Source organism: Metopolophium dirhodum, unplaced genomic scaffold (genome assembly GCF_019925205.1).
Source record: "Metopolophium dirhodum isolate CAU unplaced genomic scaffold, ASM1992520v1 scaffold2, whole genome shotgun sequence".
Lineage (NCBI taxonomy): Eukaryota > Metazoa > Arthropoda > Insecta > Hemiptera > Aphididae > Metopolophium > Metopolophium dirhodum.
The window spans coordinates 1-12818 of record NW_026869907.1 but is presented as its reverse complement, the minus strand read 5'-3'; the positions used below and the strand labels follow the sequence as shown (position 1 = coordinate 12818).

At 30.2% G+C, this 12818-nt stretch overlaps 3 protein-coding genes across 5 annotated transcripts; all 3 read left to right on the top strand.

Moving 5' to 3' along the window:
• Positions 1-241: 241 nt before the first annotated feature.
• On the top strand, positions 242-7540 carry LOC132953363 (phosphopantothenoylcysteine decarboxylase-like). 3 transcript variants are annotated; one of them, XM_061025845.1, is made up of 4 exons: positions 532-875; positions 4022-4230; positions 4306-4452; positions 7247-7540. In XM_061025845.1, exons 1-4 carry the CDS (start codon positions 769-771, stop codon positions 7375-7377), a joined length of 594 nt encoding a protein of 197 aa, XP_060881828.1. In that variant the 5' UTR covers positions 532-768; the 3' UTR covers positions 7378-7540. The 3 variants fall into 3 exon arrangements, 2 of the variants coding, with proteins under 2 accessions (XP_060881828.1, XP_060881829.1); XR_009665601.1 differs by lacking the exons at positions 4022-4230; positions 4306-4452 and having other exon boundaries at positions 242-875; positions 7247-7382; XM_061025846.1 differs by lacking the exons at positions 532-875; positions 4306-4452; positions 7247-7540 and adding an exon at positions 3292-3813 and having other exon boundaries at positions 4022-4224.
• LOC132953364 (large ribosomal subunit protein bL21m-like) lies at positions 952-2454 on the top strand. The gene has a single exon (XM_061025847.1). The coding sequence runs from the start codon at positions 1780-1782 to the stop codon at positions 2365-2367; it is 588 nt and encodes a 195-aa protein (XP_060881830.1). The 5' UTR covers positions 952-1779; the 3' UTR covers positions 2368-2454.
• LOC132953365 (cytochrome c oxidase assembly protein COX19-like) lies at positions 2670-3289 on the top strand. Its single transcript, XM_061025848.1, has one exon. The coding sequence runs from the start codon at positions 3017-3019 to the stop codon at positions 3287-3289; it is 273 nt and encodes a 90-aa protein (XP_060881831.1). The 5' UTR covers positions 2670-3016.
• Positions 7541-12818: the final 5278 nt, after the last annotated feature.

Sequence of the window (12818 nt, the reverse complement as noted above, 5' to 3'; positions counted from 1 at the left end):
TAGACATGATATTGTCTTATTCTGTGATATTATAGGCATCATAGTTAACATTGGCCACGCACTTTTCGCATCTATTCATAGCTATATAATACTCTGTTCTACTGCATTAACGCGTAATAGGTACGTGCAATTATTATAATAATAATATATTAGGTGCATAATATTATTATTTTTTAATGACATAATCGTTATAAAGTCAATAGGATAATGATTCATTTCTGTCAGAATATAGAATCGTGCGATTATAAATATAGGTTAAACATAGCTACCCACGACTCATGGACGCGTTAACTACCTAGGTACTTAGGCGTACAAAATGAATACTATTTTGGTAGGTAAGCAACAAGCAAGTATCATAATACACCCATTATGGGCTCGAAACGCAGACTACGACCGTGTTGGTTCACCTCGACGGTTTAGAGGTTAAAATAATTCAATGAATCGTCCGGCATGGGAAGCGTCCGTCGACCATTATTATTTGTTTGAAAAATGTTTGATCAACAATATCATAATTCATAATATTATTACCATTAATCATCATTATAAGCACTGGGCTTGATAGTTGGGCAATTATAATTTTTGTAGCCGCCGTTCAGCGTTCTACACTAATTCTACGCTCAGTTCTGACGCCGTTTTAAGAACCATTGGCGGCGGACGCGCGACGAGTCACGCGCAAGCGGTTCACCGCTCAGGTGTCGGGCCGTAGTCGTAACTCGTCACTGGTCACCGCCGAGACATCGATATTACGTGGCCACATAGGTGTAGATCATGTCTGGAGCTGCAGTGGCCGAGCGTCAACGCCCCAAGGCCGTGTACGTGTTCAGCGGCAAGCGGAAATGCGGAAAGGATTACATAACGGACGCGATCCACAAAAGGTGACGACCGATATAATATTATTAATCGATGACATTTAACGTGTAGATGAGCGTTGGTAGATTGCCTATAATATAGTGCCAACTCGTCGTCAAATGAGTGATACTGTAACAGTGTAACGTCGTGCCCTTATCGCGCGCGATTTGACGACGGCGTAAAAATTAATAAAATAAAAACCCGTAAGATAATATTATCTCAATGTCTAATCGTCCGAGAGTAAAATATTTTACGAACGTTAGGTAAATGTAACGATTACAATGCTATGACAAATTTGGATTTCGTACTTCATGAATAGCGTTCAATGAAAATTAGAATAGGAATTAGGAATTGTTATTGTGATGTTGTTGTTGTGATTATAATCATTAACCAAACCGCTCCCCGCGACTACATGCTGACAGTCTAGCCACCACCGCCGTATTAACAGTTGAATTGTTATTGTGTCGGATTTCTTATAAATTGTATAATATAAAAATTACCCTCTGAACGCGGCTACGTCACTGGTCACTACGCCCTTACCAAACATAATATTTTATTCGCAATAATACACGGCCATAGGGTCTATCTGCAATAATATTATGTCTACTGAAAAGCTTTTTAATTACGATATTTTTCGAAATATTCTAATACATAATAATAATAATAATAATAATAATATTCTTATCGTCCAGATAATAGTTTCTGGATTTTGAGGTTATGTAAAAATTCGTAAATCGAAATTCTCAATATTTAAACATTTTAAACTTGAGTCTTTAAACGCTACCTAATACCTATTATTAATTGTTTTATTAACGTTTGTCGTATCATGTCCGGTTTCATATTATAATATTTATCCATGTGATTGATTACTCGGATAGTTTTTGAGCTGTTACTAAATTTACTTGTGTCCAAACACCTCGGACAGCTATAATGCTGTGCAATAAATTACTGAAGCTCGCGAGCAAAACCGTTCAAACCGTGTCCACAAACCGAATAGCTGTTGCCGCTGCGTCGAGCCTAAACGTGCGATCGTTTTCAGCGCCAATCAGTCAGGAATATGTTGTCGACAATACGATCGCGCACAAAACGTTTTCCGACACTGTAATACAAACCGTCAACGAAGCAGTAAAAAACAGTAACCGATTGTTTGCCGTCGTACATATATGCGGCAAGCAGTTCAAAGTCACCGACAACGATCTGGTGCTGATCGACGGTTACTGGCCCCCAAATGTCGGGGATCGTATCAAGTTGCAAAAAGTGCTGTTGGTCGGCGGCAAAGACTTCACGCTGATCGGCAGGCCCGTTTTGGACCCGGACACCGTGCAAGTCACCGCGACGGTGGTTGATAAAGACCTGTCCCACACCAGAACAAACTTCGAACGCATCAAACGTAAGCAATACATGAGGATCAACTTTATACGAAAAGAAATCACAATACTCCGGATCAACTCTGTATTTATAACACAAAATATTGATAGTAGAAAAGAAGTTCAGGAAATGGGAAGACGTGCAATGTAATCGCAACTTAGACATTTTTATATCGTACGAATTGATTGTAGCTAAGATAATATTATAACCTTTGTATAATAAACTGTAATACACTTAGACTGTTTTATTACTAATTAATGATTTATATGAATAATAATAATCGGTTAAATACCTATGTTAAATTTAGATTTAGTTAATGTGCAAGGGCCATCCTATATTCCTTTCAAATTGAGCACCTAATTTAAAACTTGTGCGATCAATGGAAAAACAATTGGACTTTACTTTTGTTTTAATGAGTTTTAACACGGCGTTACAATATATTATTATGCTACCATTGTATGAACTATGATGTGAAAAGTGAAAAGTTGAAAAAGTAAGATACCATTATCGTAATTGTTCTTATCACAGTATCACATAAATTTATTCATTCGGTGAACTGTGATATATTACTGATAGCTGGTGAAATATTAACAATTTTTAAGTGAGAGCAATAAATTAATACTCTATGGTGTAGCTACTATAAAAAAAAAAGCTCTACAATTTATTTTGTTCTCTATTCTGTAATAAATAATAATAAGTTTGTATATTACCTATAATCATTAAAGTGTATTCCATGGTTAAGAATTTCATTGTTCTGTGAATCCTATTTGTTCTTGTTGGATAATTATTGCGTATCCACATGTCTTCTGCAACTTTTGGCCAAAAAAGTTTTCAACCAACACCTCCTGAAAAGGGTAGTTTCCCATTAGATCACCAAGGCCAGTGTAAAAAAACTGCTTACAAATACATGTTTTGCTTAAGTGTTAACAGCGGGGACAATTCGCAGTGTCGTCAAGAGGCCAAAGATTATTTGGATTGCCGTATGCAAAACGATTTGATGGCAAAAGAAGAATGGACTAAACTTGGATTGGCTGACATCAAAAATACCAAGGACAGTAATTCAACTCAATAACAATGCCGCATGTGCTGATTGCTTGCAGTGCAAGTGTTGCTGCAATCAAAATACCAGATATTATATCTCAACTCGTTCAAAAGAACATTTGCACAACATTAGTCGTCACAGAAGCTAGTAAACATTTTTTTGATGTCGATAAAATTAGAAACGATTTTAAAATTGATGTTTATACTGATCAAAATGAATGGGATGCTTGGAAAACTAGAGGAGATCCTGTTTTGCATATAGAACTTTCAAAAAAAGCAGATTTATTGGTACTTGCTCCTTTGAGTGCTAATACTATGGCTAAAGTGAGTGCAGGAATTTGTGACAACTTATTAACATGCATTGTTAGAGCTTGGAACGTTTCAAAACCAGTATTGTTTTGTCCGTCAATGAATACTCAAATGTGGAATCATCCAGTAACTAAAGATCAAGTGGATAAGTTGGCGTCATGGGGATATTGTCTGATTCCTCCAATTGTTAAGACATTAATGTGTGGTGATCATGGTATTGGTGCAATGGCCGAAGTAGAAACTATTGTAAATCAAATTTTAGAAAAACTTAATAATTTGTAAAATACTTGTAAGAACTTTAAACATTTTTTTATTTATAAATAGGTAATTTATAACTTGATGAAATAATAAAAGTCCCATGGAATATGTTGTTGTTAAATGTTGTTTGTAGAATAAAATTATACTGTTAATTTTATATTTATGATAATCAATTATATAAACTTAACAATTATAGAATTGGATCAGAAAAATGTGTGATAATTCGTCTTTCGGGCCCCATAAAAAAGCACTGGGCCCAAACTAAATCACTTCAATTGGATGAGCTTCTCAGTGATGGTGAAATGAAGGAACAACACAGAAAGTCAATGATTGAATGGAGTGAAAATGTACGCACAAATGATAATGGTTATTTTTGTCGTATGGCAATAGATATGTATGATCAAAGTTAGTATATTTACATAACTTATCTATAATACATAAAAATAGTAATTTCTTAAAATAAAATATATATTATTTTAGACCATTCAAAAGATATATGGATTGTGAGTGATGCTAGAAGAAAGACTGATATTGCATGGTTCAAATCAAATTATGATAATTTAAAACTGATTAGAATCACTGCAGATGAATGCACAAGAAAAGAAAGAGGATGGAACTTTATACAGGGTACTTACACAGAACTAGTCTCTGGAAAAAGTCTCCAGTTTAAATTCTTTTTGAATGATAATTAATAATTTTAATGATATGTTGATATAATGGTACTGTTGCTACAGTGAAATGCTGATTAATCGGACGAAAAAATTAAGATATAAATATTTAGAGGTCTTTTGAAGAAAAATGTTATTACTTGGCAGTTGTGGCTGATCTGGAACAATATTCTTTCTTTTTTTTAACTATTTTTAGATATGCTCATATTTACTTGAATAAATAATTACCCAGGTGTACAGGGTGACCTGACAAATTAAATAATTAATTCTAATCAATATTTTTAAATTATTTTTTTATATCATTTATGCTTGCACAACAAATATAATATAAAAACTTTAACTTATTTTATAATACTGAAAATAAAATTGGGGTAAGTGGGTAACGCTCTGCTATACATTAAGTGTCACTATAATGGATCACGTGTTAAATTTGAATTTAATGATTTTAAATCATTGTACATGAAAAACGATTCCGAGCGAAGACGGTCTGTCACCCAATAATATTATTAAGTATATTTTGTGATATTATTGTGATTAAAGTAATTTAATATACTATTAAGCATTACTACTAGAGTAGGTTAAATTCATTTTTGCCTGGAAAAATTGAAAATGTGTTTATGTGTATAAAATATAATAATATACTTTAAAAGTTTCAAGTACCCACAAAAAATATTTTTAATTAACAACAAAAAAACCAAAACTGTTATTCTTTGTTTGAATTTCTAATTCTGTCCAAATTTAAACTTAAAATGTCTATAAAAAAAACGGTATTCATATATTTTGTAGATTTTTTAGTTACATTATAAACTATTTATGAGAATCTGTTCTAAACTCAATTTTTAACTATAAAAATTGAACATTTTATGTCTTAACTATAAAATAATTTGAGCATTTTTGATATTTTGAAAATATTTGTACTTATGGATCTTTAATATCTCCTCAACTGCTATTATAATTACTTATGAGGAACCTTGTGTATAGAAAATGCAAGTGTAAACATTCAGTGAAAATTTTATGTAATTATGGTTATATTTTTTTTAGAGTTATACCAAAAAATAAAATCAATTGATTTTGTGTAAAAAATCTGTTTTTCCTGACACTTTTGAAAAGTACTGAGAATCTTTTACTTTTAACTTGCCAAAGTACTAACTAGATTCACTTTCCTACCAGAATGTAATAAACAAGTAAAAAATCAAAGCCTTTTTACTGCCCCAAAAGGTGTTGACGCACACAAAAAACACTCAACAATCTGGTTTTTCTATAAACCAGATTTATCAACAGGCCATTTTTAAATTTTCAAAAAATATTTAAACCAGATTTAAAATTATATACTGTCAGTAATAAAAAATAATAATAAAAACGTGGTATTATGTAGGTATTATGTATATAAACTTAAGTTAATAGGTCTATGTATATTGTATATAGCACACAAGTAAATAAACTATATAGAAAAATATTGATTAAAACAAGTTATTTCATTTGTCAGGTCTTCTTGTTACACTCTATAGTCTGTATGAGAGTAGGTATACATTGTTTTGTTACAATTTTGTTTGTATCCTGACTACATCTGACATAAATCAGCTTTTTACTGCATAATATCATTGAATTATTACATATTCAAAAATGGGTTTGTTATTATTTTGGCACTGCTAGATTCTTAGCAAACTAATTTTATTTATTTTATTTTTTATACTGTTGACATTTTTGCCTGAATTTACATAGGTACATGCAATTCCTATACATGTATGTATTATACTTATTACCACCTTATAATTCTTTGGTAAATATTGAATAGAAAATAAAATTATGATTTTAGTAAGTATTTTATAATATTATCTTATTCAGGTAATATAATTAAATACCTATTGTGATATCCACTTAGAATATGACACCATTGTGGTTTAAAACTTAAACTTATAATACTTTACTTTAGTACACAAATTAAGATATCTTATATCTAAATATCTTTCTTCGTGCTTTGGTAAAATAAATTAAATTGATTATTTCATATAGTTATATGAACATAAAGTATTAAAGGTACCACTTTATAATATTATATAACCTACTTATTAATAATAGTTGGCAAAGGATAATTGGATCAAATATTAATAGTGCATGCAACTGTTTTATTGTTGATAACATTTAAAGAGCAAATATGCAATCTATTATAAATGTATTGGTACTAAAATTGTTATTGCTATTTGAGACTTGGATTATAGCTCAATTATTTATTCCCATAAATTTTAAATATAGTAAAAGGTTTAATAAAAGTAGTTATACTATACTCTGTTTCACAATTGAACATGCTAGTTCTGTGGATCCCCTTTCCTCCCGTGTCACCCTGCTGTCAAAACTGGTTCTCCCATGGCAGGGTGTTGTTTGGGGATGCACAGAAAAGCTGATTTTGGTCAAGCCGTGGCATGTTCTCTCTTGGAACAGAGTATAATCACTTTGATTTTTATATTAATTACATTTTTAACTGATTAAAAACTATTAATTTTAATATCTTATTTTTATTAAACTAGGTATTTGTAGTTGTTATTATTATTTATGATAAGTTGAATAAAATTATAAAATCATGGGTATTTTCTTTGAGTAAAAGTGTTATAATGTCTGTACTCGTATAATTTATAATTAGATATTTAGGTGCATAGGTTAAATATAAAATAGGTCTAAATATCTAATATGTTTAAAGAAAATAAATTATTATTTTTGTAATTTTTATTATTAATGCAAATGTGTATGGTTTTTAGGAGTTGACGATGCAACATCAGAATGTGATTTGGATGACCATTTAGAATGGGATTGGATTGTTGAAAACAATAAATTTAATGATTGCAATGACTTTGTAAATGAAATTGTGAACCATGTACTAACGGTTTGATGATATTTATTTTATATACTTTAATAGATTCAATATATTATATACAATATACATACATTCTATGCACTGGTTTATGTATTTATCAAGCTCACTTATATTAAATAAATTTACTTAAACTAATTAATATATTTTTACAATGCATAAATAAACGAATTTACTATAATTATTGTTTCATTAATATAGAACTGTACCTAATACAAATTGTATTTAAATAAAAGTTTATTGCTCAATACTATATATTGTATAAATACTAAATACAAATATACAATACTATTTAATACTACAAACTTCAAGTCTCTTACTGTCCTTGTTAAATTTGCAGTGCAATGCTATTATCCTAACCATCGATAAATTGACATGAAGCTTTAAAAGTAATATCATTAAAATATGTTCATAAAGAAGATAAATCAATGAGCAATTTTTGTGGAACTGAACTCTCATAGTCAACCACAAAATCACAGAATGCCTCCAATATGCAGACAAACTCAACATACCCAACACCCTAGACGCAGCACTTGGACCTGACGCAGAGACCACCACACAAATTTTAAAGCAAAATTGTATAACCTAATTAAAAAAAAAAAAAAAAATTGTAACTAATGAGTAATGGCCAATGTTGCTGAAGATAATTAAGAACAAAAAAAAAAAATAGAAAACGAGTCATATGTACCTAGCTAATAGATAAAATTAAATCTTATCAGGGACAACTGCAATCTTATTGTCTTACGGACCAATTGTTAAAAAAAAAAAAAACAGTTTTTCTTTATGATAGAGGTAAAAAAACTTGTTGAGAACCTCCTATTAAAATTTCTAATGTTACCTAGGTATAAAAATAAAACTTAAATGAATTTCTAACTGAAATATAATTTACAATATTTAAAAAATTTCTTATAGCTATAAATAGCTCAAAATAAGTCAACATTTTTTTGAAAATATTACTATATGTATATGGAAAATAGTCATTTTACAATTAGGGGAAAATTTCAAGTGTACAGTTATTAGTTTTTGAATTATAACAAAATATAAAATAATACTTATATTACGATAGATGAAAATTCGTTAATTCACCAATGAAAATCCATTATCGTAAAAATTCAAAATTCAAACGCACATAAAAAATGTATGTTTCTTTCCTGTAACTTTTCTTTTATTGTTTAAGGTATGAACATTTTTGAAAAATCTACTATTAAAATTTCTAAAGTTAGCTATAAAGGAAAAAACTTTTATACATTTCTAACTGAAAATTAGTTTGAAATATTTCGAAATATAATTGAATTTTGTCAACATTAGAACTTTAAATGCATATAAAAAATAATTGAGCCTATGTATCTAATATTTTTGAACTTCCTATAATTAAATTTATTAGGAACCTAGCATTACATTTTCAAGCTTTTTTACCAAGTAAAATCGAGAATAATCTTATAAAAATTTAAAAATTCGAACAATTTCTTAAGGCTATAACTAGCTCAAAAAGAGTCAAAATATTTCAAACATTTTACCATTTTTGGGAATTGCTAACATAAATATTTGATAGACATTTTCAAGGGTTAAAATAATTTTTTTCAAAAATACCACTTTTTCACTTTTTTTTGTTTCTCTTGACGAATACTGCTTGGGATTTTTAATGTTTACCTTCCAAAAGTACCAACTAGATTCACTTTTCTATCAGAAAAGATACTGACCTCAAAAATCTCGGCATTTTTACTATGGGAGATTGTGGTAAGTTGTCGAGACGGGTAAGATGACGAATTGATTATATTTCTTAACAAATTATGATATCAATATAGATTATTATTTATTAGTAACCGATTACACCATAGAGGAATGGAGGGTCGATCTTGAACGACACGGAGGCATGATCGCTGAAGTTGATGTCCTCGAGGATGGACCAGTCAGGGACTGTCTTACGAAGGTGGCAGTATCCCCAATGTTGGCCAGGATAAGTCCCAGATTGGCAGCGAAGTCCGAGAGAAGCTCACCTCTCGGGTTAGGTTAGGTTATTCATGTGGGAGCCCCACTTGACATTCCAGGTGCATTGTAGAAATTGCTCCTGACTACAAGCCTGATGTCTCCCTTGGCTCGGTTAGCCTGTTCAAGGTCTCCCAGGAAGGCTTCGTAATCGCTACAGACGTCGGATTCTAAACCTACAGCTTGTCCAGCTTGTCCAGCTATCCCTGACCCTCCATTATAAGCTGGTTATGATTAAAAAATGTATATCGGATAGATAATGATTTGTCGGTTAGGTACAGGGACGGATTGGGATAAAAATTCGGCCCGAGAAATTATAAACACAGAGTCCCATTTGTATTGTCCGATGTATAAACTCACTAAAATCCTTAGTAGGTAATTTATTATAAAACTATACTTTTGTCTTTTACAATGATAAAATTCAAAGTAGCACTTTAATTTTTTTATTTCTTATTTTAAACTTAAAACATTAGACTTTTATACAGCAAATCACTTTGTTGAGAGACTTCATTAATGATTTCATCGAGATCTAGATTAGTTACCAATTTATTTTTCTGCACCCATCATTATAAGACATAAAAGCTTCAAAATTTAAATCAATTCCAACTATTGAAGGATCTAGACGATATAGTGTTTTACTAGATTCCTTGACAATATCTCACAAAAACAATTTTATATTTAAAAATAAATGTATATTCAATTTGTATTTAATAAGTAATGTTATTGATGATTTGAAAAAGCCCTCCAAGAACCATATTTGAAATAAAGGCTACCTAACCTTTAAAGTTTTAATATATTGTATCTACAAGTCCTAAACTGTTAACATATAATATTTTGATGACACAAATACACAATCTAAACATGTTTTCTGTTTGTTGAAATAATATATAATAATGAAATTGTGTATACCTACCATCATCGGCATCGTCCACTATTTATTTGACAACATTTCTTCCATAACTGAACCGCATGTATTGATAAACATGTACTAAATTCAAGCTCCTACACCAAAATATATTAATATTAATATTTTATCTACAGCCAGGCACGTAGCTAAGGGGGGGCCAGGGTGTGCCAGGCCCACCCTATTATGTGTCCGGCCGTAGGCCGGCCCACCCAAAGTATTCAGAGGGGCCCATTATTATACGGGGGCTTTTAATTTAAATGAAATTTCAAATTTTTAATATTGTCTAAATATTACACAAATAAAACCAAATATATCGGGTTTTAATTAGAATCTAAAATAAGTTACGTAACTAAATTCAATCCATGTCCATTTCTGGAATAAAATATGTATATTGTATTACATTTAAATTCTGTTCCTACTAAGAATCGGTGATAATTTATTTTTTATAAATCATAATATCGTCAACGATTGATTAGGAAATAATTGCTATTTAAAGCCCAACACTGGTACCATATTATTATAGTATACTAGCATGTCATGTTATTCTTATCTTATCTAGACAGTGACTGTTGTATACTTTTATGTCTATTTTTAAAATACTTTTGAGTAAGGGTATTGTCATTATATTGATTCATATTTCATATAGAATTATATTATTATTATGGTCGTCAACTCGTCTGTCGAACACCCCTACAACTGTACAAGGTAATATATTTAGGTAGGGGGCCCATCTAACATTGGCCCACCTAGTGAATATTTTCTGACTACGTGCCTGTCTACAGCAAATTTAAATTAATTAGGTATTCAAACAAATAGGTATAGTATTGACAAACATTTAAGTTTTTTTTTTATTAATTAATTAGATACCTAGTTTTAATTCACACAACTAATTAAATGAACACATACTGAAAGTGTTTTCGATGTTTAATTCAGACTACTCCCAACTGTTAAAGGATCTAGACGATCTAGTGTTTTACTGGATTCCTTGACTTAGGTATAAGTTAGGTAGACAGACATAATGTGGTAGAACCAAGGAAATCGCTTAGACTATAGAGGTAAATAACGTTAATAGATTTGAATTGGCAACATAAACCGCCATATTAAACAGACTATCTAAAGCCGTGTTGTCACGTAATCGTAATCGAATCTAGGAAAAAAAAGCCCCGAAATAAAAGCCCCGTCATAGGAAAATAAAGCCCTTTTCCAACAAACACTAAACATTCAATGATTAAGCTCTAACTATTGTTATTATTTATTATTTATTTTTAAATTTAAAACAGAGTAAACGCAAGTAATTCTGTAACCAAAAAATCTAAAAAATATGTAAACACTGTTTTTTTTTATAGTTATTTAAGTTCATATTTGGTCTAAATTAGATATTTAAATGAAGAATAACGATTCTAGTTTTGTGTTGTAATTTAAAAATATTATTGGTGGGTATACTTGAAACTGCCAAAATATATTATTACTTCAACTTACCGGTTACCGTATTAATATTAACAATATAAATATTTATAATTTTTTAATTGGGTATGTTTTTAAATTTGCCTTTTTAATTTCATATTTAAATCTAGATTTATTTTGTGTAATTTTAATATTATTTAATAACAATAGGTAAGTACACTAAACAACAAACATTGTTTATAATTAGGTACCTAATCATATAATATATTTATGAAACTGTATATAATACTATTGACAACACTTTTGAAAACCATATGAAATAGAAATAAATAATAATATAGAATACCTAGGTACCTAAGTTAAAAATCAAAAAATCAATAATTAACGATACTTTTTTTCCCCGGGCTTTTTTTCCGAATACCTCGTAATCATGGTTACTGTTTTATGGTTGAACGAATTCCGATAAGGATCCGCCGTAATCACTACAATAGATTTTCTTTATCATACGTTTTTGCACTTTCGTAAGTCACTGTCACGAAAACATTTTATTTATTTTGATTTTGCTGATACGTAAAAAGCAATAATTTATTATTTTGTTAGAAATGGTTTCAAAACAGTTAAGAAATAGTTGATGAATGATCAAAAATATTGTTAGTTATTAGTTAACTATAGCAGGCTCTTGCGTGTGTTTACTATCTTCTGTTTCAAGGTTTGTATATTGTATTAATTTGTTTTAACAAAAGAGAAAAACTAAATTTAGGTCCTCGCAAATGTAAAACGCAATAATTTTGTTTAACTCGGTCAAAAGTAAAATTCTTATCATGTTTGTTTATGTATTATAGTCAAAATATCTGTACGGAATTTATTATTTTTTTCTCGTGAAATATTTTATGAATATTCCTATTTAGTCTGGAATAGTCTATTAAATCCAATTGTTCCTGTATTCTGTTCAACGTTTATTTAGAATACTATTACCTATAAGTAACTGTTTGCCTCCTCCCTACCCAAAGGTGCACTGTTATGCTGCAATCGTGTTTAAAAATGAAGTCGGGGTAACAATGCAAAACGAATAGTTTATGTGTTAGCCAATAGAGCCTACTCCAGGAAGTCTCGACGGGACAGGGAAATTAGAGGAGAAGAGTTATTAGAACAGGAAGATGAG